At 34.7% G+C, this 26,818-nt stretch overlaps 2 protein-coding genes and 1 long non-coding RNA gene across 7 annotated transcripts; all 3 read right to left on the reverse strand.

The window, feature by feature from the left end:
* Positions 1-5,917: 5,917 nt before the first annotated feature.
* Positions 5,918-9,004, reverse strand: LOC128894316 (uncharacterized). Its single transcript, XR_008461505.1, has 2 exons — positions 8,389-9,004; positions 5,918-8,151 (listed from the first exon to the last, which is right to left on the reverse strand). It is a non-coding gene; the product is annotated as an uncharacterized LOC128894316 (long non-coding RNA).
* Positions 9,005-16,081: 7,077 nt separating this feature from the next.
* On the reverse strand, positions 16,082-21,383 carry LOC128894214 (probable RNA-binding protein 19). Its single transcript, XM_054155809.1, has 12 exons — positions 21,227-21,383; positions 20,949-21,153; positions 20,679-20,878; positions 20,366-20,599; positions 20,013-20,283; positions 19,740-19,949; positions 19,433-19,630; positions 18,375-19,117; positions 17,026-17,228; positions 16,826-16,942; positions 16,345-16,574; positions 16,082-16,260 (listed from the first exon to the last, which is right to left on the reverse strand). The coding sequence occupies exons 1-12, from the start codon at positions 21,260-21,262 to the stop codon at positions 16,193-16,195; spliced, it is 2,715 nt and encodes a 904-aa protein (XP_054011784.1). The 5' UTR covers positions 21,263-21,383; the 3' UTR covers positions 16,082-16,192.
* Positions 21,384-21,575: 192 nt separating this feature from the next.
* Positions 21,576-26,790, reverse strand: LOC128894236 (uncharacterized protein F21D5.5). 5 transcript variants are annotated; one of them, XM_054155853.1, is made up of 9 exons: positions 26,577-26,790; positions 24,340-24,485; positions 23,398-23,924; positions 22,974-23,219; positions 22,836-22,904; positions 22,435-22,755; positions 22,073-22,354; positions 21,942-22,003; positions 21,576-21,861 (listed from the first exon to the last, which is right to left on the reverse strand). In XM_054155853.1, exons 1-9 carry the CDS (start codon positions 26,621-26,623, stop codon positions 21,738-21,740), a joined length of 1,824 nt encoding a protein of 607 aa, XP_054011828.1. In that variant the 5' UTR covers positions 26,624-26,790; the 3' UTR covers positions 21,576-21,737. The 5 variants fall into 5 exon arrangements, with proteins under 5 accessions (XP_054011828.1, XP_054011829.1, XP_054011831.1 ...); XM_054155854.1 differs by having other exon boundaries at positions 22,486-22,755; positions 26,577-26,786; XM_054155856.1 differs by having other exon boundaries at positions 24,340-24,511; positions 26,577-26,600.
* Positions 26,791-26,818: the final 28 nt, after the last annotated feature.

The raw sequence follows: 26,818 nt of genomic DNA on the forward strand, positions 1-26,818 counted from the left end.
TTATATATCCATCATATTAGTTATCCATTTCAATCATCGTTTAACTATTGTAGAGAACATTTCGTTTATATTGGAGATTTGTTCATGCCATTTTGCATGCTTTTTTTAGTATGAAAACTCAAAGAAAATATTTACAGGTAAAGTTGCATTATGTACTGCTGTATGTAAGCAAAATTTTCACCATTTACAGAAGTAGTTTAGGTGTTAAGATAGTTTGCAGTTTGTTTAGGATGTTCGATGCTAGAAATTTTATGAATTTCATGATTTGGCAAGTGCTTTAAACATTCCCCAAATACCAGTACACAATCATTTTAGAAAGCTTGTCTACATCGAACAGATAAGGCATTATTTTCTAGCACTTTCCATTGGAATAAATTCTCTTCATCGTAAAAGGTTTAGTTCAACAAGTAACATATAAATTCATTTAGAATTATATTACGTTGTTCCCAAAGTTTCTTTTGTGACTTGTACTCAATTATTTTCTGTGGCAGTGTTTATATAAATAGACAACCTAATTTATTAGATGTTAATATTGTATAATAGTAATGGAGTAAAATGAATCGTACGCAATTTAATAATATAACATTATATATAAAATATTGTGTACGTATTACTTATTAATGAAATGGAAGAAACTTTTGAGACAACCTAATATCTTACAATTAGTAGGAAACTACAGCATTTTTAGAAAGATGACGTTATCCTACTTGAAAATAAATGAGGAAGATAGTATAGCAAAATTGTTCGTATTGAACGCATGAATATAACACGAAACATAAAATATTGTATATATATGTAAGTTGGTTCTTTGTGTAGTAAAACTTCAAACCAATGTTCCTATGAAATTTATTTACATTAGATCAGTGGTTTCCAAACTTATTGTTACTACGCCTCCCTTAAAAATATTTAATCATTTGGCGCCTCCCCCCCGAAGATTTCATAAAATAAAAACACAAACATTTTTACTCTTATAAAATTTATTCATATCAAACCAATGGAAAACGATATTTTATTATTGTAATTTGAAAAATTGTTCACTGTGACTAATTTTCGCGGCTCCCTTTAGACTAGTCCGCGCCTCCCAGTTTGGAAAACGCTGCATTAGATTATGATACTAACATGCAATATACAATGAAATGATATTACCTATGAAATTGGTTTTTGAAGTCATTAATTACATCAGGAACAAACTAAATATAAAATTATCACTAAAAGAATTTAGGAGAATCAAAATTTACTAAATATACACAATCCACTTTTATCCGCTGAATCTACTCTCTCGCTCGCAACGTACCTTCCACGGCTACCAACCATACGCCTCACATGGCTACCAACCAGAGATGGGCGAAACCCTAGGCTTCGAATAAATCTGAAGTTTGCCGATATGTTTGTCTCGTTTTTTTTTCATTGAGCTCTATCCTAACTAGAGATGGCTAGAACTGCTACTTGTGAATCACTCGTGATTCGATCACGTTCGTTGCTAATCACGGCGATTTTTCACAGTGATTCGTGATTTCTTGTGATCGCTTCTGATTGGTGAAGAACATAACCGTTCCTTGCACGCGTTGTTAGAATCTTCAGCCTAAATGTAAATGCATCGTAATCACTGTGATAAATAACGGTTAGTGATTTTGCACGCCATCTCTAGAACAGACTCCTTTGTTTGAATTTTGCGGCACTCTAGGAATTATTTACAGATTAATTATGTACAGATTTGAACTTTATTTCCTTTTTATTTATATATAAAACGAGAAAAACATTAATAATAATGACATAATAATGAAATAGTAGACATAATTTACATACCATAATTTAGATCATACAAATATATACAATTTGGTATAGAACTAAATTTTATTATTTGTCACAATTCAATTTATATTGTATTTATCCAATTTTATGCGAAGAAGAATCTGAAAGTAACTCACTCGACAATGCTCAGCGATGCTCGGCTAGGTTATGTTACGACGTACGTTTGTTCCCCCTCTACAAATAAATTTGCTATAGGATAATACCGGAACCACCCATTTTACATTTTTCTCGGACCTCCGTCGCCTCTACTTCTTCTTACAGGAGTTCACGCTCCAGTTAGGATAGAGCTCAGTGTTTCCTTCTTTGGAAAATTTTCAAAAGAGGAAAGGAGATAGACAGATCAGCAAACTTCAAATTTATTCGAAGCCTAGGGTTTTGCCCATCACTGCCACCAACCCTACGCCTCACATGGCTACCAATCATACGCCACACACGGACTCTAACTAAACGGGAAACCAGTGATGGGCAAAATCCTAGGTTTCGAATAAATCTGAAGTGTGCCGATATGTTTGTCTCGTTTCGTCTTTCGAACATTTTCCAGAGAAAGAAACGAGACAAACACATCGGCAAACTTCAGATTTATTCAAAGCCTAGGGTTTTGTCCATCACTGCGGGAAACCAACTTCTCATTTACATATATATTACTTACAAATAAAACAAAAAAATCTTTTATTACAACATATTTAATCAAAGAACAATCAAGTGAAATTTTGTTAAAATCCTCCATTGAATAAATCCAGGGAATAACAAACTTAAGATTAGATTTAGATATAAAGCTGCACCTCGCAATTGTTCAAACTATTCCAAACTATTTCCAACTATTTTCAAATCTGAAAATTGATCTTTATACGCGCGATAAGGGCGAGAAAAGTAGAAGAACAAAAGAGGAATAAATTAGGAGACAGAAATTCGATCGTAAATTGTCTACAGCTCGAACAGGTTTCGTGGAATGCAGTTCAAATTAGGAGAGATCGACAATGCAAATATAGCGGCGAGATTGTAGAACAGAATATGGAGATCGGAGATCCTTTTGAGGTGATTCGATCGAAGAAATTCCAAACTCGAAGAAAAGGATATCTACCCAGATAGCACAGGGACGTCTTATGAACGTCCTGTGAACGTCCCTGGAACGTCCCAGTTACATCGCAGGACGTCCCTGGGACGTCCGCCGTGGACATTCTATGTACGTCCCTGGGACGTCCGATGTGGACATTCCCAGAACGTTCTCTGTAAAAATTGAGATTTAAAAAAAAATTAAATTTTAATTTTATATATTTTCTTTTATTTGTTGGTAGATTTTAATTAACTGTATTTATTTCTTGTAACTGTATTTCATGAAAAACGACCAACAAAATCTTTCAATTTTTATTTACCTCCGACGGGATTCGACTCACGATTTTCGGAACTACAACCCCGCAACCTGCTTCCTCACTTACCCATAAACGACTTTGCTAAACCGATTCATATTTTAGGCTTATATAGTGACTCGCATTAATATTCGGATACTTTTTAAAATACAATTCCTTCTTTTGAAATTAAAAAATATTACATATATATCATATCTCATATGTGCAAAAAATATTGTACTCCTAATATTAAGTCCGGTGCTATCTGGAATAATAATATTAATTAATTAATTAATATTAATTTACAATTGTAAATAGTGTATTTTATATTCGGAAAAAAATATTCTGTTCTACATATTGAATAAATATTATATTATAAAGAATAGTAATAAATAATATTTATTTTGTATGAAAAAAGTATTTTTCCCTAAATCTAGAAAGTTCAGAGCGGACATCCCTGGGACGTACAAAATTTAGGTCCTATGGACGTTCGTAAGACGTTCCGGGCGGACGTTCCTGGGACGTACAAAATTTACGTCCCATGGACGTCTTAAGGACGTACGACAACGGACGTCGGACGTTTGGACGTAAACTGGACATAAAATGGACGTCCATGGGACGTCCGGTGCTATCTGGGTATTCACCGCTGCATGGTATTTTCATTCATTGTCTGTAGACTCTTTAAATTAGCCGCGTATTGTACTACAGATGGCGTGAACTGCTACTTTTGAATCACTCGTGATTTAATCACATTCATTCTCAATCATGATGATTTTTCACAGTGATTCGTGAATCTTCGTGATCGCTTCTGATTCGTAGAGAACATTCTTTTCACTTTTCATGAATTATGTTGTTCTTAGATTATATATGTTTTATAATATGGTCTAAAAGCAATGTCAATATAATTTTAATACAATTTAAATTTGACTCATTTGTAGTTTCTTGAATTTCCGCTAAGGGGAGACAGCGAGACACTAACGATACAATTAATATGAACCGCTTCTGAAACGCCATCTTCCAGATCACGGTTGTGATCGAAGTTTAATCACGACTGCGATCGTGATTGTATGATCACCGTGACAAATCACTGTTAGTGATTTTTTACGCCATTCCTATATTGTACGAATGTGAAGTTGAGTGAATGAGACGAGTGCGGACGACAGAGAGGGAGAAAGTGTGTATATAAACAAGCGAAATGCTGAGCAACGGCAGAATAAGAATAAGAACAAGAGTAAGAATAAGAATCGAGAGAAATAAAGTCAATTTGTAACGTACGTGATTTCTGATTTGGAAAGAGTTTTCTGTATCCTTTGCGATAAGTTTATAATTACAACACATCTAATCGAATAACATTTTGCCCATATTTGATAGACACAGAAACCACTTCCCTGGTATTATGATGGTTAAGAAGGGAAGGTCGATGAAAGAAAGGTCAGCCATTGAAGAGATCCAAATCGAGAGCAACTTTAAATACATATTTGTGTTGATGACATAATTGACATATTTGACGACGTACGACTCAAAATAGCTCCGTGTACTGTTTAACAAAAGCCTCTGTAATTCCGTAAATTTTTCGAATTTAGAAACATCCTTTTGCACGATATATTTAAAGATTCTAAAGTTTCTAAAAATACAATTTTTTAAAAATCGAGTTTTTCTCCATCAGATAAAAAGCACGGTATTTTCATTTATCATCTATTAATCGAATAACATTTTGCCTATAATTGATAGACACAGAGACCACCTCCCTGGTATTACGATGGTTAAGAAGGGAAGGGCGATGAAAGAAAGATCAGCCGACATATCTCGGCTCGAAAGGTTAACCGTTGACCTTCCTCGTACCGTCCAACGGTTTTTTCACTTTCATCGTCGTTTCGCGTCTCTCTCTTATTCGCCATAAACTGTCTTCCCTTTGCATTCGTTAACACGTACATTCCTTTCGTTCAGGCTATTTAATGTTTTGATTAAAGATTGATATATTATCACACAATATTTCATTCTAGCATCAATCCATAAGTAATTAGCTTGTTTGCTTCTATTCTGCATTTTTAATAATGCTTCATTTTTTGGTGGAAATATATTTTACAAAATTAAATTTGTCATAAAATATATGTTTTCAGTGCATCAAATAAATATGCTTCTATGTGTATATAAATATACCTGTTAATGGTATACGTGGCCTGAAGGTCAAGTTTAATGTGTACCATAAATTGTAGTACACGTGACACGGAAGACTTAACGGTTAAGGGGAAAAACTGCATTAGGAGGAAAATATTATGTGTTTCTTGAGATTTTTATCTCAAGCGGATGTCAAAGGTTTCTGTGTGCAATTAATTGAAAAAATTACGAAATGTACCTTAAAATGTATTTAAAATATTCTGAAAGTCAAAGAAACAATTAAATAAATTCTTCTCTCTAAAAAAAGCATTTGAGAAACGCTTAATATTTGACTTTCGTATGTGGTTTCCCCCTTAGGTCCACTTTAGCATGAGACATATTTTCTTGCAAGCTGGTATAATATTTCCTTTGGTAACTCATAACTTTTATTAAGAATATATTCTTAATTCTCAATACATTGATTGTAAAATTAAGAAAATTTTTCTTTGTTAAACAAAAATCGTGAAAGAACCCTTAATATTTGATCACCTAATGTGATATCCTCCCTTAAAGGAGTATTTTCATTTTTAACTTTGATATAATCGATTTTGAAAAAATTTTTTTTCTTCAAGAATATCTGGGTACTTAAGTTTAAACAAACATCATATTCCTTTTTTTATTTTGTCACTGACACGATTTATCCTGCTTTACACGATAACTACACTTATATCATTTAATAAACTACTTGAATCTTTTTGTAATCACAATCATTAAATAATTTGTTCAAAGTTCATACAAAAATATTTTTATACTATTTCTGAGTAGTATTATTAGCAGAAGAAAGAAACATTGGAATTATTCTTTATTTTATAGACTTCCCAAAGAGTTTCTAAAGTATGCTTATGTTTTCGGTCGTCGCGCCAGAAAGACCCCTTATAAAAAACAGAAGAGATTCGTATTTTCGAGTCTGTGCAGACCTTATACGAATCATGACTTTTCTACGTTGTGAAAGCGACGATTTGTATGGAACAGGACAGGTTAGTATAAATTTCGTGTCCCAATTACTACGACGCACAGCGGGACAAAACGACTTTCGGCGATCAAAAATCGATTTTTGTGAATTCGAAATATGGAAAACCTGTTTACGCATGGTCATAAAAAGTCGACCGCACTTGTTCGATGTTTAATTACTATCACATGGAAGAGTGAACCATACTACGTATGTGTTTTTATTTTAAACTCTTAATAACCTATTCCTATTTTTATATCTTGTGTGTCACCATTAATGAATAACAAACATATTTTTTTTTACAGTTAATAACAGACTTGAATAAAATTTTAGTTCTAAAAGAAAATGATATGTCAAACAAAGTACTCTTAAATAAAATGATACCTTTATGTATGCTACATGTTTTTATGTTAAAGTGTTTTTGGCTTACTTCTATTATTATTACATAAACCTGTAATTTTTAAATTGTTAAATACAGTTCTTTCACTATTATTAATAGTTTCGAGTCGGATTTTGGTTAAATAACATAAAATATGTCAAGCAAGCGAAAGATATTGAACGCGTTACACTTTATACGTGAATATTTGGACACCCTGTAGCTCAAATTGATTTATGCTAATACAACTTAAGTATCATAATATAGGGGATAACTTCGCAAAATTTTGTTAAAGTATTTCCGGTTGGCAGCGTGCGTGCGCCATCTCGCGATATACAGGGTGTCCAAAAATGTTGGAAGTCGTTGAGAGGAGTGGTTCGGGAGGTGATTTGAAACAACTTTTTCCTTAGTAAAAATATTGTCCGAGGCTTCGGTGAGGAGATAGTAATGGAAAACACTGACCAATCAGAGCGCGAGTATACCGATGGAGCGGCCGCGATAGCGTATGAGCGTGGCCGCCTAGCGCATAGCCACGCCTACTGCTGGCGCTCCATCGGCATACTCGCGCTCTGATTGGTCAGTGTTTTCCGTTAATATCTCCACAACGAAGCCTCGGACAACATTTTCGCTAAGGAAAAAGTTGTTTCAAATCACCTCCCGAACCACCTCTTTCAATGTGTTACAACATTTATGGGACACCCTGTATACCAGTAGTCTCTTCTATGTAACATGCTTTTCAATATTTTCGTACATCATTAAACTGTAAGTAAAAGTAAAACGTCGTACTGATTATGTAATCCCGTAACCTTTGCTACAACTGTGTCATCACTTGGGTAACTTATTGCCCCACTCTCCCCTATATGTCATTTGGAAAATGAAAATACTTCTTTTTTCATTTGATGTCTAACCATTCCCGAGATCCGTGCTCTGCCGATTAGAAAGTCATTCAAAAAAGACTTGTCACATAATGGCTCCAATTATTACATTTTTTCGCTATTATATTTTTAAAATCTTAATACAAGTTACTTTTGCATTACTCGATATATGTACGGTGAACGCTAGCAAACAGATTTTCCATTGAGTCAATTCTTTTCGAAAAAAAATTGAAATATAGCTATGATTTGTTGTCACGCGTCCAAGGTGACTTCTCCCTTTCGGACAGGAAACGGGGATTTTTCGAGAAAGGATCGCGAAGCAGGACGAATACTGGCGGCTGTATTGGAAACGGGCGAGGAGAACCGTAGCGACCTCGACAGTTTTGCAATCTCGAATTGCTACACGCGTTCGCTCCTTCTTTGCTTGTCGCGACTGGTCGAAGCGGAGCGTGCAGTTCGAGGCAGCGGTAAGTCTCGAATAACCGGTAGATTTCCTCTCCCTTCTCCTCCAGCCAGGAAGCCGACGATCTTTCGCAGGTATTCGATATGCATGCAGATCCCGCCCTCGAATGTTCTAACCAAAACCCAGTTTATACGGAGCGTGTTTTTCCAAATGGTGGGAGAGTAGATCCTTCCCTAGAGACAAGGACGAATGCACAGATTGAATTCATTATTTAAGGGGGTGGTGTCCTTATTTAAACGACTAAAGTGTAGCCGATTTTCTGGAATCTTTTTTTGGAATAGTATGGAACATTGAAACAAGACTTTCCCATAATATTAACACTTTATTTACCAGGAGCCTATTTATAGGCTTTTTAATTGCAGTATTTAGTTATTCGAATTTATTTACTGTGTTGATTGTTGTCTATTTACAATGTTCAGTTTTTGGAAACAGACTTGAAACAAGACTTTCCCATAATATTAAGTAATGTTAAATGCATTTGTTCAACCGCTACTAATTATTTACAAACTTCTGAAAAGCAATTGTGTATATTCTTAATGATAAGCCTATTATTCTTGATATTATTAGTGTTCTTGATTCATGTTTTGTACTCTTTTTCGAAATTGTTTCCTTATACTGTATTGTTTGTTTGTTTATTGAGTTTATAGTGCTTAGCTGGGGAGCTACTGACTATTCGCTTCCCTTATTTGCTATTGCACTTTAGTTTTTTGCAAAATATACAATACAGATGAAATTACCTCCACTTGGAGCTAATCTTTCTGAGTTTGAACAAGGTAAACTTCAATGAAATGAAATGAAGTTAATATGAAATTTAATAAAATTCTTGTTTTAATAAATGTTCGTTTTTTCATGATACAGTATAAAAATCGACTTTTGGCTATTCCCGTATTGAAATATAATAGGTGTTCAATGATTTTTTGACACGCTGAATATCGTAATATAATTGGTTTATATGGAAAACTGTTTTAAGGCACTGAAACCTCAGAAATTCAAGTGTTCATATATATTGATACGCAGTGTAGCTAGACTACGGATTTTTATACATTTATGGGGAAGGTCCAAGGAACTTCAAAATGCACGCAGTATGTAAGAAAATGAGAATACTGAAAGTGAAGTTCATATTATAATATTTACAGAGATATTATCTTTAACCTTTAATCAAACGAACAATTTATTTACCAAGTTTTATCACATTATCCTTGCAAGTCATTTCCTAGTTCATAAAGATTCAAATAGTGCTATAATAAACAAAATTAGCTAAAAGTATGATTAAACGCATTTATCTGAGCGAAATGTTATAAGTAGTATAATGTGTGGACTTCAATTATTTGAACTGTTTGTCCACCGACAGATTCATATACCTACATAAAATTTTACTGTAAAGTAAAGCATGGTAATGTAAGAAGTTAAGGTTTAATGTGGTAAAACAACGTAAATGTGATATGAAAAAAAAACACATATGTGCGTGACTGGTGAATTAATTACAATTGTAACAAGACTGAACCACTAGGTACAATAATCACTGTAAAGCAGATTACGTAACCTTATAAAATAAAGACACAAACAAACCTTTGGACTCACAAGTGAAAATCGAGCGGATAAGATGTAGAGAAAGTAAGATCGACCAATGACCTAGCAGAATTTCGCAATGTTCGATTGATTGAAATTCATGACTCGTGTTTCTCGTTTATCGACTCATCTTTTCGGGTTAGAGTGTCACTCTCCACGTTTCAGTGAACGCCCTGACACCTATCCGCAGCTATCATCTTACAAAAGCGAGCGGTGCCATCGCGATACCGTGCAACGGCCGATCGAGTCAGACAAGTGTCGGAAAGTGAACGTCGCGTCGGTCGTATTGGCAATTAACGCTCGGTATACACGTTTAGAGTAACATCTAACCCTTAATTAGCACGATAGCCAGTTTCCGTGTGCAATTATTTCAAGCAAACAAAGTATACGAATTTATTACGAAATTGATATTACACTACCCTGAGGAAAATAAAAGAATCGACTACTCGGTATGGCGATCAGACGCTAAATGCATATACATATGAAAATATACAGGGTGTCCCAAAAATGTTGTAACACCTTGAAAGGCGTGGTTCAGGAGGTGATTTAAAACAACTTTTTCCTTAGCGAAAATGTTGTCCGTCGCTTCGTTAAAGAGATATTAACAGAAAACCCTGACCAATCAGAGTGCGAGTATGACGGTTGAGCGTAGGCTACGCGATAGGCGGCCGCGCTCATACGCTACCGCGGGCGCTCCATCGGCATACTCGCGCTCTGATTGGTCAGTGTTTACCGTTAATATCTCCTCAACGAAGCCTCGGACAATATTTTCGCTAAGGAAAAAGTTGTTTCAAATCACCTCCCGAACCACCTCTTTCAATGTGTTACAACATTTTTGGGACACCCTGTATAGACCGAGTCTTTGTACGAGGGGCAACTGAACGTATCCGACTTCGACTATTTTCGTAATCGCTCGGGTATGTTCGGCTTTTCGTAGTTGCATATTACAATCAGTGATTTTCAATCTGTTTTGTTTTTTGAAAATTGAAACTAATATTAACCATTCTGGAACACTATTTTGGTTATTTAATATATTCTTGTATGTGCACAATGTTAGAGAAATAATTTCAGAGTTTGGTATTGCTTTTATTAGCAAAGGTGGCAACACTGAAAAACAACAGAGTGTGTGCGAGTGCGAATGTGTCCGGGGCAGACCCTGTTAGAATGTCGGAATGAACGAACGTGCTAAGCGTAAAACTGTAAAACGTGGTTCGAGAATTTTATGTAATAATCTAAGGATATCGTCCATAATAATCGCAGATACCGAGTGTTACTTTAGTGTGTTAAATTAACCACAAACTGAATATATTTTTCTTTATATTATTTACGAGACATAAATAACTGCGCACGTATTATTTTCCTTTCGTCGCTGAACCTCAACACATAATAATAACAAGAATATATTAAATAATCAAAATAGTGTTGCAAAATGGTTAATATTAGTTTCAATTTTTAGAAAAAACAGAGTGAGGATCACGGATTATCAATTACCCCTCGTACAAAGGCTTGGTCTATATTTTCATGTCTATGGCTAAATGCGAATAAAATATTACATATTTGGAAACAATGTAAATTAATTCTACTTGGTAACGAACGTTTCGACTAAATAATATTTATGATCCTCTTTAGTAATGAAAATTATTAATTTACGATAGGACAAAATTTTTTTAAGGCTTGAACAGACAGAATGAATGTGAAATATAACAGATTAATGTACAAAAATATTGAAAAGCGTACAAGGTATATAAAAAACAGAGAGAGGGAGAGAGAGAGAGAGAGAGAGAGAGAGAGAGAGAGAGAGAGAGAGAGACAGAGAGGAAGGTAGTTACTAGTTATTAAAATTAAAATTATGTCAATTTGATACGTATACGGAAGTAATGTTATTAAAATAAAAATAACTACGAAATTAAATAATTTTACATTTATTTTTCTCATATTTCTAAAAGAAATTGTTTGCATTGTGTTGTAGATTAAAAAGTTCACATTGTTCCTGATGATCATAATCACGTTTTGTCGAAACGTTTATCAATAATTAAGGAATAATAATGCTTAATAGCGATATGGTATTCCAGTCATTTTTTTACATCAAGCAATATAATTTATGTGACTACGAATATTTACTTTAAAATGTTAAATTATACAACCCGCTTGTTGGTAACGTAAGCTTACGTTATGAGTACGTTATGAATTATTTAAAAAAATTTATTCGTTAGGGGAACTGTTAACGACAAGTGTGGCTACCAAAAAAAACATGATCGAAGAAATTAGTACCCACATATTAATTTAAACACACCGTTTAAAGATTGCAATTACCATAAGGGTGCGCAGGAGATAAACTGGCGCCACCAACGGAGAGTAGGTGAACTACTAGACAGTTTTTCCCGTTTTTCACGCACAATAATGAAAAAATATATAATAATTATGCATTTCGTAATCAGGGGAAGTAAATCTATCGTTTCATGAAGCGTTTTTTGGAGAAAATTTAAAAAAAAATTTTTTGCCTTTGAACGTATTTTTAGCACGTTTCAAAAGCAAATTGCAAAATCTGGCAGTATCGCCCACAGCGAAATTTTACAAGAAAAAGTTCAAAAAAAAAAAATCAGCCAGAAAGATCGCTTCCTCGCTTCATAAAATGTAAATAACTGTTTGGAAAATTACAAATGTTTGACATCATTCTGTGTTTGTCTCTCCTCCGTTTGTTGTATCTCCTTCTCTGTCACAGCATCATTAGAGAGACAAGGATATATCTATCCGTGTTCCAGAGCTTCCTACTTTTTCCGCAATTGTCGTTGAAGTCAACTCGGAGTTTTGCTGGGTCTCCGAATCGCAGTAAGTCGTCATTTTTAAGTGACATAATGAAGGACCAGCAATTTCCGGAAAATCAGGATAAGTCGTGATTTTTATCTCGAGCTTAAGAAGTCATACTTTTTCATTATAAAAATAATGCAGGTAGAGTGTGAAAGTTAATTTCATTTCTGAAATCCAAGGTAAAAATTGTCGCTTGAACGTTAAAATTACTGTAATACGGCTCTGTAAATTTCTAAATTATCCGATTATACTATATGACTGCATCTCTCTTCACCTCCCTTGGGATGGCGTCTGGTTAAGTCTTTGCGGTCTGGATTTTCCGACTTTAGTACATTTTTATCAAGTTTCACTCGACATAGAACAAAAAAGGTGAATGTTTGTACATTTGTTGAGAACAAACGAATAATTTTCTGATAATAAGATTTAGGATATTTGAAAAAACGTTCCTTAGTGCATGTATAGCAATTTTCGTATTTAAAAATATCTTAAATTAACAAAGTTATGACGTTGTAGTTTTTTTACACGAGTATTTCACAATGACCACTCTATCTCACAATGAATTATCTCAGATTCAAACCACAATTATTTTTCAATAATATACTAAATTATGTAAGTACTATGGAGCTTTTTTTTGTCTTTCGTTCGTTTTCTTTTATGCGTAAAAATGGTCGCTTTTTAGAGCTAAAAATCGTAGATGTAAATTTGAATCGCTGTTAATTTGCGTAAAATCATTTTTATCAAAAATATAGCTCGATGACACTTGGACAATTTAATGTATTGCTAAAAAATGGTTGATTTTTCAATTTCAAATAATCCACCTCAGAGGTAAAGTGGTTACCACAGAATGATCATGTAAAAGACAACATCGCCGTTGACTCTTACAACTTTGTTAATTTAAGATATTTTTAATTACAAAAATTACGACACACGCACTAAAAACCGTTCTGCCAACAGCCTTTAAACTTATTACCAGAAAATTTTCCGTTTGTTCAAAAAAGTGATGAAATATGTACCTCTTTCGAACTGTCCTAATTGTAAGTAGGATTCCCCCCTGAATTGGCTTCTCGGGCAAGTATCACATTTTCATCGTGGATTCCCTTACTAACCATTACTATTTAAAAATTTGTTAACACTTTATCTACCGGGCTATCTAGAAACAGACTTTAATTCAAAAAAGAATTTGCTACAGTATCATATGCCAATCTACGCTAACAATAATTCCTCCATACTGTTACTGGATACATTGAAAACCAAGTCTGTTTCCAAACACTGAACATTGTTCGTAGACAACCATCAACACAGTAAATAAATTCGAATAGCTAAATACTGCAATTAAAAAGCCGAAAAATAGGCTTCCGGTAAATAAAGTGTTAAGCGATAACCTCCCAAACACCTTAGCGCGCGAATCAGTAGGTACTTAAAAGCAGTGATGGGTAAAACCTTAGGTTTCAAATAAATCTGAAGTTTGCCGATATGTTTGTCTCGTTTCTTCTGTTAAACATTTTCCAACGAAGGAAACGAGAGAAACACATCGGCAAACTTCAGATTTATTCAAAGTCTAGGGTTTTGCCCATCACCGACTGGTACAGCGTTGTTCGTTGCCTAGTTGCACATGCGCCAAACTCTGCTCAAAACTATTCAAATTCTCGTGCCGTGAAGAGGTGGCCGGCGAATAAGGTCAGGAAAATGATTACTATTTAAAAATTTGTTAAGCGATAACCTCCCAAACACCTTGGTGCGCGAATCAGTAGGTACTTAAAGCAGTGATGGGTAAAACCTTAGGTTTCAAATAAATCTGAAGTTTGCCGATATGTTTGTCTGGTTTCCTCTTTTCAACATTTTCCAACGAAGGAAACGAGAAAAATACATCGGCAAACTTCAGATTTATTCAAAGTCTAGGGTTTTGCCCATCACCGACTGGTACAGCGTTGTTCGTTGCCTAGTTGCACATGCGCCAAACTCTGCTTAAAACTATTCAAATTCTCGTGCCGCGAAGAGGTGGCCGGCGAATAAGGTCAGGAAAATGGTTTCCGTCTTACCCAATCCATTTTTTCGTTGTTCCACGACACCGAGCCCGTTGTCGATTATTTCCGTTGAGGATATCTCGTCAGGTCGGGCACATCGCGCACTATGCTCGCATAGACAGTTCTCGTTTTCACCGTGCACGTTTCCGGTACACTCGCGACCTTGTACCTGTACGATGGCACCAAAGGGACACTGTCGGGTTTGCAAGCGTAACCGTTCTCCAATGCAAGGAGAGTGAGACTGAGTCTCGAGCAGAAGGTGGAGAAGGCACTGTTACTTTCATGGGTCGTCTCCACCTCCATCTCCGTCCCTCTGCTAAGCTCCCTCTGGGCCCCCCTCGGATCACCACGTACGCGCTTCTCTTTCGGACGTAGGTGAAAGGAAAACATTTCTCCCCTGCTACTCCACCCAGAATCTGGCTCTTTTCAATATTGATCACGCCCAGTCATATTTTTAGTTATTTTTTGGCCAATTTGTTCTTGCCCAAAACCGTCCAGGAATGGATGCACGTTAGCCCTGGCCGCGCCTTACTTTTTCTGCAGATCCTGGCAAGATCATAAATCAGAGTCAGTGTCCCGTTTCAACGAAGACTTTCTTCTTGCTGATATTATAGACAGTAACGCATGTAGAACTATTATTATAATAATACAGGGTTCGCGTATCTATATAAAATTGTTAGCGAATTACTATGATACATAGACTCTGTAGTTCGCGCATCAACACTTTAATATTAGAGTTTAAGCTGCGACAACCTGAGAAACATGTAAGTGAAATTTTACCAGCGACGCTTGATAACGTTGTGACAATCTGAGAAGTAGAAATTGCAACGAAGAAGATGACCAGGTGCGTGATATGTTTTAACCTTGAAATCTGTGTTGTACAGTAATTCTATTCGTCGTCTATTCGAATAAAATTCTATCTGTCTCTGGTCCAACGTAAATAAGTTTAGAAAAGAAAAATTAAAATAGAGTTACACAGTTGTGATCTCCTTTGTTCAATGTGAAATCTAGTCTAATCATTAATTATGGATTAGATCACACATCTAGGTTCGGTTCGTCCCCTCGAATTGTACCTTATCTTTCGAAGAAGATCGGGAAACTATTTATGTAAGAAAAACTCGTGCTTCCTCTAATTAACGATTCTTCGTTGTCTGGCCCGATTCTCACTGGTAACGATAAATGGATACTGCACGACAATCTGATTAGGTGGTAGATGAATAAAACGTGAAATCATTCTTGCATTTCTGTCTATTATGTCCAGATTGAAAAATAATTAACAGAAAATTCGTTAAATTAAGTAAGACGCCGATTGATTCGAGGCCGAAAGCGATGTTAATGCCTTTAAACTCGAATTGTAGCGTCAAGATGCATTCTTGCATCGAAACGAGGCGCAACAGTCGCTTTCGAGGCCGCAATTAAATCGACGGGAACGTGGGTCGACGATTAATGCTAGCTACTCGTTGTTCATTCGTACACACAAGCAACTGAATAGTATCAGAACCCAAATACATGCCATTAGTAGGCGTGCCGTACTGTCGGTAGAAATCCTAAGTATTTTCGAGAAAAGCGACTCCGAAGAAAGAGTTTCGACGTGACGCGAAGGTCAATACCGCGCACACCTTCGCTGATCGTAAAGGACTTTTTAACTTTCGATGGACTTGACTCGTTGCCAACATTCAAACGGAAATGCGATAGCATCGCGCTTGCTTGATGAATTTATAGTTTATTCGATACATCGTGTGCGCAAATATTATGTACAACATTTTATAAATAATTGATGCTCGAAATTTGTTATTTACAATGTCAAAGGAGCTCATTCTGCTTCCAATCCAACGTCTTCTGGACTTATCGTAGCTTTTTTATTCTTCTTCATTGGTTCTTCTGTAAGGAGGTTATATATTTAATGATAATCATGTTATCAAATGAGCTGGAAGGAATTAGAAGTAGTCATTTAGGAGTGGGTACCTTGGTGGAAGTGTTTAGCAGTTCTTTTTCTAATATCTTCTACACCTTCCTCGGTTTGGGCCCATTCTAGCACCAGTCTTCGACCATACAAGTGGGTACTCTGACACAGAGCTTTAAACGCTTTCTTGGCCTCGCTTTTCGTGTAGAACTCCACAAAGGCGAACCCTCTGTGTTTCTCAACGCCAACTAGTTTCCTTGGCAATCGCACTGCTTTCAATTCTCCGAACGCTCTACGAATTTTAATTAAAGTATAATAAGTTACAATAATATCTCAATCACACTGATTCCATTCAATTATAGTCTTTTAAAGACGAACACAAACCACAAGGCTAGAACGTTTAGGAATAAAAAGTGGCTTGTTACGACTATATCCAACGTTATGTAACGTTTGGAAACATTTCTAGCGATAAACTTCTCTCTAAAAATACTCGAAGAACAATTTAAAAACAAGTTGATTCTTTCGAATCTTGAAAATACGTACTTGAACAGTTCGGTGATTTCTTGAGCAGTAGCCTGGAATGGCACGTTTCGTATGAGGATCTTCGTACCCGTTTGCGCCGTGATATTAGATGTTTTTTTCGCAGTCTTAACATCGGTTCTGCACATTTAAGCGAATGAAGATCTGCATTAAAGTCGACGGAAGTTCGAGAAGTTGAATTCTAAGCGAAATTATAAACTTACGTTAACGTTCTTTCAGAACGTTTCAGCTCCAAAGTTTTTCCCTCTAGCACCGTCATTTGTAACACTTTCAGTGCACGATCCGCGTCAGCTTTTCTTTTGTAACGTACGAATCCATAACCCATGGACAATTTACCACCAGGATTCTTCGGATCCTTCTTTGTTGCGATTGTGGCATAATGAAGACGACCGCATTTACCGAAATACTGAAATATTGAATTAATATTTTTATTAAATGCAATTAACTTGTTTTTCCTTTACACTCATGATTTACTAAGCACGACAGCAATAATGTCTCCAGCTTTTAAATTTAGTGCAATTTAATAACAAACTAGGTTCTATAAAGAAATATAAAATTGGATACCAACATATCACTCTTTATTTTATGCAGTTATGAAGTAAAGAGTATCTGCAATAAAAAGGTCTGATTATATATAGTGTTGCGCATTAATTATTTGAAACTGAAAATTCAGGTTTGAAGAATTAAACTTAAAGTCAAAATGTTTACTATAAATATTTTTATAATATTCTTGTACTGACTACTCTCATGCTTAGTCTATCTTCTTCTTTTATAAACTGCGCAACAAAATTAACGCAACAAAAATTTTTTTTTAAATTTCACTCAACTTTAAATAACCACAACTCCGCCAAAAAAAATTGTAGAGGCTTCGCTTCTTTTTTTTTTAATTTGTGCAGAAAAGTGTAAACATTCTGGCAATTTTTGTAAAGTTTGCGAGAAAAATTCAATGCACCTCATGGAGCGCGTCAAAGTGCGCAAACTTTTTTAAAAAAAAAAAAAAAAAACATCACCTCGTTGTAAAGGAGATGGCGGGAAGGGGGAAGAAGGAAGTCAAAATCTGACAAATTCTGCTCAAAGTAGAGACTTCAAGCTTTGAAACAACAAAAAAAATGATCTGATACGATCATTTTTCGCGGAGTTGTTATTTAAAATTGAGTGAAATTTTAAGAAAAATTTTTGTTACGGAGTGTATAAATAAAATTAAAGTATCTGTCTATTTGTTCCGGTTAATCTCCGGAACTACTGAACCGATTTTTAAAATTTTTTCAGTAATAGAAAACTATCCCTGAATAACATAGGCTACGTCTTATTTTGATAAAAATACGTTTTCAATTTGAAATCTCAAAATTTGTAAATAAAGTTGTGGGATCGTTATTCTTGACAATAAGAAATATCGATTGAAAGATCTGAGTTACGGGAAACAAAAGACAGTCATCTACTGATTCACGAAGAAACACGCGGTTGAACAGTCAGTTAAACGCGAAGAACATAAAGTAAATAGTATTTCACGTAGTTAAAACCGCGGGGCACAGCTAGTAGAGTGATAAAATACCTTCTTTAATTCTTGATCTGTAGTCGAGAAGTTGATGTTCTTCACGAAGAGAGTCGTGTCAGGTTCAGGTTCGTCTTCATCCTCGCTATCTTCTTTCTCGGTTTTCTTCGTATTGTTTACAATTCCTGAACGGTCATCCGATTGGCCTGTAATCACTTCGATTTCCTTTTTCTCCTTTCTCCCGTCCTGTTGAGCGTCTTTTGTTTTCTTCCTCTCAGCAGGAGAAGTGATAAAGCTATTATCAGGCGCCCATTCCAAATACAGAGGTAAATGTTTATACTTAGTATATGCTAATTTTGTGAATGCCTTGCGTGCCTCGGAAGGCTCTAAAAATTCCACCAATGCCGTGATGCCTGAAGGCGGCATTACGAGCCTTCCCAATTCGCCATGCTTTGCGAATAACTCTCGTAACTCCTTTACTGGTGTTGCGGCAGGCAAATTTTTAACGAGTATCACTGTTTTGGATCGCTTATTCGGGGGCTGATTAAACGCGTCCAAGCAGACATTATTTTCTTCCAAGAAGTTTTTGGTGTCTTGAACCAATTGCGTTTCTCCTAATGCCAATTTAACTGCGGCACTCATACTTTTCGATCCATCTTCGAGCACCTTCTCCTTCGTTGTGTTATAGGTAGCTGCTATAGCATCAGCTACAGCGTTTTGACCCAAGAAGAGAGTATTCCAATTGTGCGCCGATCCCGCGGTCGCTTTGGCTTTCAGTTCCTTCTTTTGCTTATAAGTCAACCCTTTCTCATCAATTTTAATATGTTAGTAAGTCTATATAGAGGCAAACGTGTGAAATGTTTTCAACTCCTGTAGTTGAATACTCTACATATACATAGAGATTACCTAGGAAAACATCTAGCGCTATGTAAGAAATTAATTAAATATAAATTCTCAAAGCATCTTTACTAAATGGTGTTTTTAGATAATCTTTATGTGCATGCAGATGACCTTCATGATAAGAACCCAACTATACGCATCGAAAACATTTGACATATTTGATGGTAGAGACTAACTAATTAAAATTTTCACGAAACCATAGTATTTGAAGAATGCACCTGTTTCATCGAATTGCTCCATAGGATTGAGTTTTGCTTTCCCAGGAAGAAGATGGAGCATTCTGCCGTCTACGATAGTACCGTCCAATTCGCCGTAAGCTTTGACTGCATGTTCAGTCATTAAGAATGTCACTGTACCAAATCCTTTAGGTTTCCTGGTTATTCTGTCCACAGGTAGATTCAATTCGGTTAAAGGACCTGATGAAATAGTAATGATAATTAACCCTTCTTAGTCCATTGATTTCATATAGCAACATTACCTTTAAGTCTAGAAATCATCAGTGCAGTATTTTTCATTTCAACGTACCGTACTTCTCAAATAGTTTTCGAATATCGTCTTCGGTCGTGGTGTAAGACAAATTTCGAATAAACATCCTTCCAGACTCTGCTATGCTCTCCTCGTCTTTCAGTGCTTCTTCTTGGTTCTTCCACCTAACATTAGAATTGCTTCCATTCTGTTCTTCCTTTGGCTTTTCTTCTTTTGCTTCATACTTCGTTACAAATATTTGTTTTCCACCTGTAAAAATGCATGTACCGATAAAATATTAAAGTATATACTAGTTGATTGTTATGTCATTACCTAAAAAACTTTTATCTTTCAATAATGCTTTTCTCAGATGCTGCTCAGTTTTAAATCCAACATAAGCTATGCCTTTAATTCTTGGTGGCACCCTTATCGATTTTGCTTTCAGTGGATTGAAAAATTGTTTGATGTCCTTTTTCTTGTGATTGTATCCTAGTCCTCTGAGTTTCACAGTAAAGAATTTTACAGGACCATGTTCCAATGTTTTCTTTTCATTTGAATCCTTTTTCTTTGTACTCTGATCTTTTACTTTCAATGCTTCCATATACTGCGTCGATAAACAAATATTATTACATGACTAGAATAATTTATAAGCTGCATATCGATAAGATATATAAATTTCTAATCACCTCTAAATCAGATATAACTTTCTGTGCAACTTTTTGCGTTTTGCCTTCATTGTTTTTTTCTTTGTTATCATTATTTATGTTATCATCATCTGCATTACTAGATTTTTCATCTTCATCCTCATCGTCGCTATGTATTTTACTTTGAATTGTAGTTAGAATTGTATCGTTATTCCATACAGCTTTGTTTGCTGTGTGACTTTCAAGGAATTCCATGAATAAAGGATCATCTTTGTGCTGAATTTAAATCAAGTCAAACGAATATTACATTGAAAATATCGAGCTTATAGACTAATACATTAAAATACAAGTATACTTTTTCCAATGCTTCTTTAATATCATTTTGTAAACTTTTCTGTTCTTTACTTTTCTCGATCTTATCTTTCTTCTTTTCCTTTTTCCCTGTTTTATTTAAAAATTCGTTTTCTGTTACGTCAGTAGAATCCTTATTGCTTGTTGTATGTTTTGAACTGTCAGGTGCATATTTACTCCATGATCTGGGTTTAGAAGGATCCCCTATGAGATTAAATGGATTAAGTATAATGTATTGTCTCTGAGTAATATAACGTGTAGTTTAAATAATTACCTAGGCTTGCGCATTGCTCAATGGATATTTTGCAAGTATCGATACAGGATTTATCAAAGTACTCTTTTGCAGCTATAGCCTGTTCTTCAGTTTTGAATCCAATGAAAGCGAATCGACGGAATTTTCCATCTTTTGTATACTTTAACTGTACATCGGTTACCAAACCCTTCTGGCTGAATAATTCTCTTAATTTAGTATCTGAAATCTATCAAAATAATGGATAAGTATTTCTAAATCATTTTGATGTTACTATTGCGTCGCGGAATGTTATTACTCACATTTTTTGGCAAATTCTTCACTATCAGTCGCGACATTTTGTAACACTCATAATTACTTTTGAAAAGAATGCTCTACTGACTGTTTACGTTATGTATCGCCGAACCAACCCATGCCATGTGGTTTCGTAGAGGTTATGTTTCCCAGAATTTAAATAGGTTATACATTATACAGTAATGCCAGATAAGCCGCATTTAGAAAGTGTAACAAAGATAGACAGGTACCATTTTATAAGGGCGCGAATGGCAGTAACTCTTATTCTAATTGGCATGAAATAATAAAAGATGAAATAGCTATTCGTATACAAATTTATTAAAACCATGGAATTTAAATAACTAACAACTCAAAATCAATGTCTTACATATTTATTTTTTTAAATAAGTTCACACGAAGGCCAGCATGTCTCGTTCTATATGTCTATCGGTACTAAATAAATATCAGATTTTATTTCCATTGTCAAACGTACAATTAATTAATTTAATTCGAGTATGTATATCACGTTTTCTCTTATTTTTAACTTTCGAGTAAATACATTTCGTAAAGCTGTCGATCTTCTTTCTTTTGAAATTTTGGAACGAAGTCAACTTGAACGATTTCCGTGAAACCTTCATCCAAGCTTGGCGATTGATAATTTTTCCTAAAATTAAAATAAAAATGATAACATAACTTGAATCTAAATTGAAAAACATTGAATTTTATCATTTTTACTTTACTTACATATAAGAGTTAATAATCACTTCGCTAACTTTAACATGACTAGGATCTGTTAATTCTCGGAACTGGAACCGAAATTTTCACTAAAAACTGGCAGTTTCTATTGTACCAGTTAACGATTAGTATTTTGTTACCTTATTATTGTGTTTTGCATGCTCAGTGCTGGTTGTCATAACGAAACACCTTACAGACACTCCGTGTTTTTTTGCCACTTCGATATATCTTTGCCTCGACACGGAATCTGGATTGGTATTATCTACGACTACGCTACTTTTTAGCTTTAAATGTGTCTCCATTGCGCTAATGCATTTTTGCCAACTTCCAAGGGTATCTCTGTTAATGTGTGCATAACCGTTCAGATAATTTTTCACGAAGTGTGTCTTGCCTGATCCAGGACAACCAACCATTAGAATTATCTACAAAAAAATAAATACAACCATTGCAGCACATTTATATTGAGTGTCCTCCGTAACACTTTTTACGACTTTTCAAGTACTTGTGATTGTAGATTGTAATATTTTAAATATATTACTATAATTTTAATTACTTCTTGGGTATTTGAAGTTATATCAACTCCTTTGCATATCTCGACAACCGATAGATTTTTCGGATTAAACAAAGGCAATACATATGGCGCCTCTTTGTGTCCAAGAAAATGTTCTTCTGGGGTATAAAATTGTAAGGATAAATTTAATGCTAGTAATCTGTCTGCTGATGAATGATCCTTTTTTTTTCCAGGTGCCCAATTTTTTTGCCGTCCAGCTGCATCTCCGACGTAAAAGGAATTGTCTTTATCGATGGGCACGGAGTCATTATTCTTTAAAATAAATACTATGAAATTAAAGTCTGTTCCGTCAATAATGATTGTTGTATAAAATAATTAATCAATATACCTACTTCTTCTAGTTTTTGCCACATACCAATTGCTGGTTTTCTGTAGATGCTATTTCCAGTAGCTATAAAAACCTACAAATAAATTAATATACATAGAGAACAAATTTATTTATTACAATTGTATAGAAAAGTAAAATATACCTGCATTGGAACACCAATTTTTTGTGTTATATTCTTAATCTTGTTCTTAAAAGATTTAATATTTAGCTTTTTAGATCCAATTCCTCCTTGATTAGTGAATATTACTATTTTGTAACTGCTACTGTGAAGTTTCTTTAATTTACCTATCACATCGGGATATATGAGTTGCCAGTCATCATAATCTTTTGGAAATACTAAGCCGGAATGCGTTTTTATCAAAGTTCCATCCATATCATATGCTGCTATCTGCAATTCAATATATTCCAACAAGTGTTACACAAATATTTTAACAATTTTCATAATTTTTGTTTGCTCTGAAAAATTCAATAACATAGTGTTTCTCTAATAATACATCTATGATATGTAACAGACCAAAAAAATTATTGTTAACTTTTCTATTTTAGATAATATTTCTTTTAATTACCTTTGAGCGACCTACAATACCTTTGGTGGTATATATTAATAATGCTCCATTTTCTTTACTTTCCCAGACATCCTGCTCATCACTTAGATTTTGTTCACTACCTGTGTCCTCCAACTTGTCTGAAGTTGCGCTACCTTTCTTTAAAAAACTCAAAATATTACCACTATTTTTTGCTTGTTTTTTCTCTTTCTGTATTTCATTTTCCTGTGTTTCTTTTTCTTGTATTTCTTCTGTACAACTACTATTCATATCGTCCATTTCAAATTTTGGTATTTTGTAAGAACCTCCTTCAGTCTCGTTGGTTATCTCTGATTCCCTAGCTCTTTTCTCTGAGAAAAGAGTCTTAGGAGGTGGAGGATTAAATTCTATTTGATATACATACTTCCCATATAAAACTTCTAAGTGATCCTCATGCTTGGCTATAAATTTAATGTCTTTACGTGTCTTAAAACCATTGAATCCACATGGTCTTTTGCCAAGTTGTTGAATTGAGACCTTGCACTCCTGATAATCTGCATATAATCTTACTGTGAAAAATAAAAAATGCACATTAATGGCAATGATCAAAGTCCATAGAATTATACAACAATAAGTCCTCAGTTACATGATCTTAAATTATGTGGACTTACAGATACATAGTTAGGTCTTCACTTATATCTTTGTACATAGTTTGTGTGTATATATGTATTTATGTATTTAAATCAATGATGTTCAGCATAAAGACCCCTCATATATTTACTTCCTCCTGCAATAGTTCTTTCCCCACACAGAATACCTATGTTACAAAAACTTGTACATACTACATGACACATGTATCAACCTCAAATTTTAAATAAAGGTTTTGCTCATTTGATGCTTCTTGATACACAAAAATTAAATAATCATGTAAGACGAGGACTTATTGTATTAATAAATGTATACAACAAACCAAGATATAATAACCTTGTTGTCTAGAACATTGCGTATCTGTAATGTTTGTGTCTGGACAACGACCTACAATGATCGGTTTTTGATGTGGTAAATACACTGTCAGTAATGCTTTGTCATTGCTTTTCAAATAACAGCTTTTGGTTTGTTGCGTCATTGTACTTTAAATAAAAAAGTAATGATAGCTCTGTAATAATAAAACAATAAAGAAGAATGATAAGGAACGTTAAGGTATTTGGAAAATTGTAATTAAAACATCAGATAAGTTATCATGTTTCTATAAAAATGATTACGTAAATAATTCTAAGTTAAGAGTGAAAGTTGTAATATTTGATCAATTTTTGATATTCATTCATAATCTGTCTACATTTGCATTATCTCGAATGGTTCATAATCATCTTCAAATCTTATACCTTTAATATCTGAATCAACTTCACTGAACACAAAATCTTCTCGATCATGTTTGTAACGATTTATATATGCCGATATGCGTCATGTTAGGTTAGGATAGGTTATAGAACAGTGGTTCTCCAATGACTATAGTTTGCGTGAAGGAAGTTCGTGAAGAAAGACTAGAAAGACCAAGGGATTTGATCAATTATTTTGGGCTATCTTACTCACAAGCATGGCCACAAGGAGATGTTTTGGCAAAAATAAAAAACGTTTTGATACTCCTCTTCACTTTGCTGTTATAGATGTTGACATAAAAATTGTTAAGATGATTCTAGACAAAGGTGCTAATATTGATGCTAAAAATCAAAATGATAAAACTCCACTCCACAATGCAATTCAATTTGGGAAAGTGGAAGTTATTGAATTACTTTTAAAGCATAGTGTCGGGAGATAATTAAATAAAACTCGGGTATCTAGTTTATAGGTTATAATTCGGTATGCTCGTAACACAACGTGTATAAAAAATCTGCCGTTCTCTACGCTCGAGAACGAATGTCACTCGTTTTATCGGCCCTCAACTTTTCAACGATCCGGGAATGACTCCCGAATGCAACCCTCCCGACCGTCCAGTCAACGGGCGATAACTCGCCCATACCTGAAAGCTGACTGCAATAGAGCTTTTGTTAATGCCAGAGACAATACTGGTATAAGTCTACTTCATGCTGCAGCTCAGATAGGATGTTCACAAATTGTTGAGCATCTTTTAAACTATGGAGCTTATGATAATTGTATCTGTATGTCTAGAAAAAGTTATACACCACTGCACTTTCCTGTTGGAACACGTAATAAGGAAGTTATCACGTTGCTTTTAAGTAGAGGTGCTAATGTTGATGTTAAAGCGGAAGGTAGTATAACCCCTCTTCATATTGCTGCTGGCAAAGGTAATGAAGAAGCTGTGAAATTATTATTGAATAGAGGTGCTAATAATAATGCTAGCACAAATGGTAATTTAATGCCACTTCATTTTGCTACCAGAAGAGGACATGGAACAGTTGTAAATCTGCTCTTACAACATGGAGCTAGAGTTGATAATCAGGATGGAGATGCAGAAACCGTACTACACTCTGCTGTTATAACAGGATATTTTATGATTGTTGAGGATGTTTTAAAGTATTGTCCTGATATTAATAATCAAAGTAACAGAAGCTCTCTCAAAACCGCAGTGTGCGGCTATGGAGAAGGGTATAAAAAGATTACTGAAGCTCTTCTAGAATATGGCTTTACTGTTAAACCAGAAGATAGAAATAATCCTCAATTATTAGATGCTGCTGTTAGAAAAGAATATTTGAAAATTATTGAAGACCTATTAAAGTATGGTGCTGATGTTAATACATTAATATTATTCGTCATACAAAATTTCGTAAAACAAAATTTCCAATATACGCTAGCATGATAAAAAGTTATTTCAGAAAGGGTATGAAAAAAAAGAGTTACTTGAACAAGGTAATAAAGTTTTCCATCTTCTCTTTAACAACTTTCCTGAGTTACCACATGACTGTACTGAAAAAATATTTAGTTACCTGAATGACAAAGACTTAAGAATTTTGATGGATGCTTGTAAGCCTCTTAGCACCAGTAATCCTAATACTAATATTAATGATGTAGCGATTACCTCAAATATATCTCAAGTACAGTACGTTTAAGTTAATGTTTAAGTTAATGTTTAAGTTAATGTTTAAGTTAATGTTTAAGTTAAGAACCTGACGCTCATGATATTAATTGATACAATATAAAAAATGAACAAATGACTCAACAAATAATAATTGTTAACACTTTATGAACACAGATTATGAACAAACCAAGCACACGCAACACATGCTTCAGCCGCGTTCTTTCTCTGAAGCATTGAGCTCTATCCTAACTGGAGTGTGAACTCCTGTAGGAAGAAGTAGAGGCGACGGAGGTCCGAGAGAAATGCAACATGGGTGGTTCCGGTATTATCCTATAGCAAATTTATTTGTAGAGGGGGAACAAACGTACGCCGTAACATAACCTATCCGAGCATCGCTGAGCTTTGTCGAGTGAGTTACTTTCAGATTCT

The sequence above is a fragment of the Hylaeus anthracinus genome, unplaced genomic scaffold, assembly GCF_026225885.1.
Source record: "Hylaeus anthracinus isolate JK02 unplaced genomic scaffold, UHH_iyHylAnth1.0_haploid 3, whole genome shotgun sequence".
Taxonomy (NCBI): Eukaryota; Metazoa; Arthropoda; class Insecta; order Hymenoptera; family Colletidae; genus Hylaeus; species Hylaeus anthracinus.

Excerpts from the sequence above, each read along its gene's own strand:
- LOC128894214 (XM_054155809.1), bottom strand. The coding sequence starts at position 21,262 with ATGTCGCGACTGATAGTGAAGAATTTGCCAAAAAAT. Across the intron at positions 19,631-19,739 it reads AAAACTATTTGAGAAGTACG|GTCCTTTAACCGAATTGAAT; the intron begins GTACGTTGAAAT and ends CTATTTCATCAG. Across the intron at positions 19,118-19,432 it reads GGAGCAATTCGATGAAACAG|GGTTGACTTATAAGCAAAAG; the intron begins GTGCATTCTTCA and ends TTGATGAGAAAG.
- LOC128894236 (XM_054155853.1), bottom strand. The coding sequence starts at position 26,623 with ATGCTTCAGAGAAAGAACGCGGCTGAAGCATGTGTTGCGTGTGCTTG. Across the intron at positions 22,355-22,434 it reads ATTACAATCTACAATCACAA|ATAATTCTAATGGTTGGTTG; the intron begins GTACTTGAAAAG and ends ATTTTTTTGTAG. Across the intron at positions 21,862-21,941 it reads GTGATTATTAACTCTTATAT|GAAAAATTATCAATCGCCAA; the intron begins GTAAGTAAAGTA and ends TTTTAATTTTAG.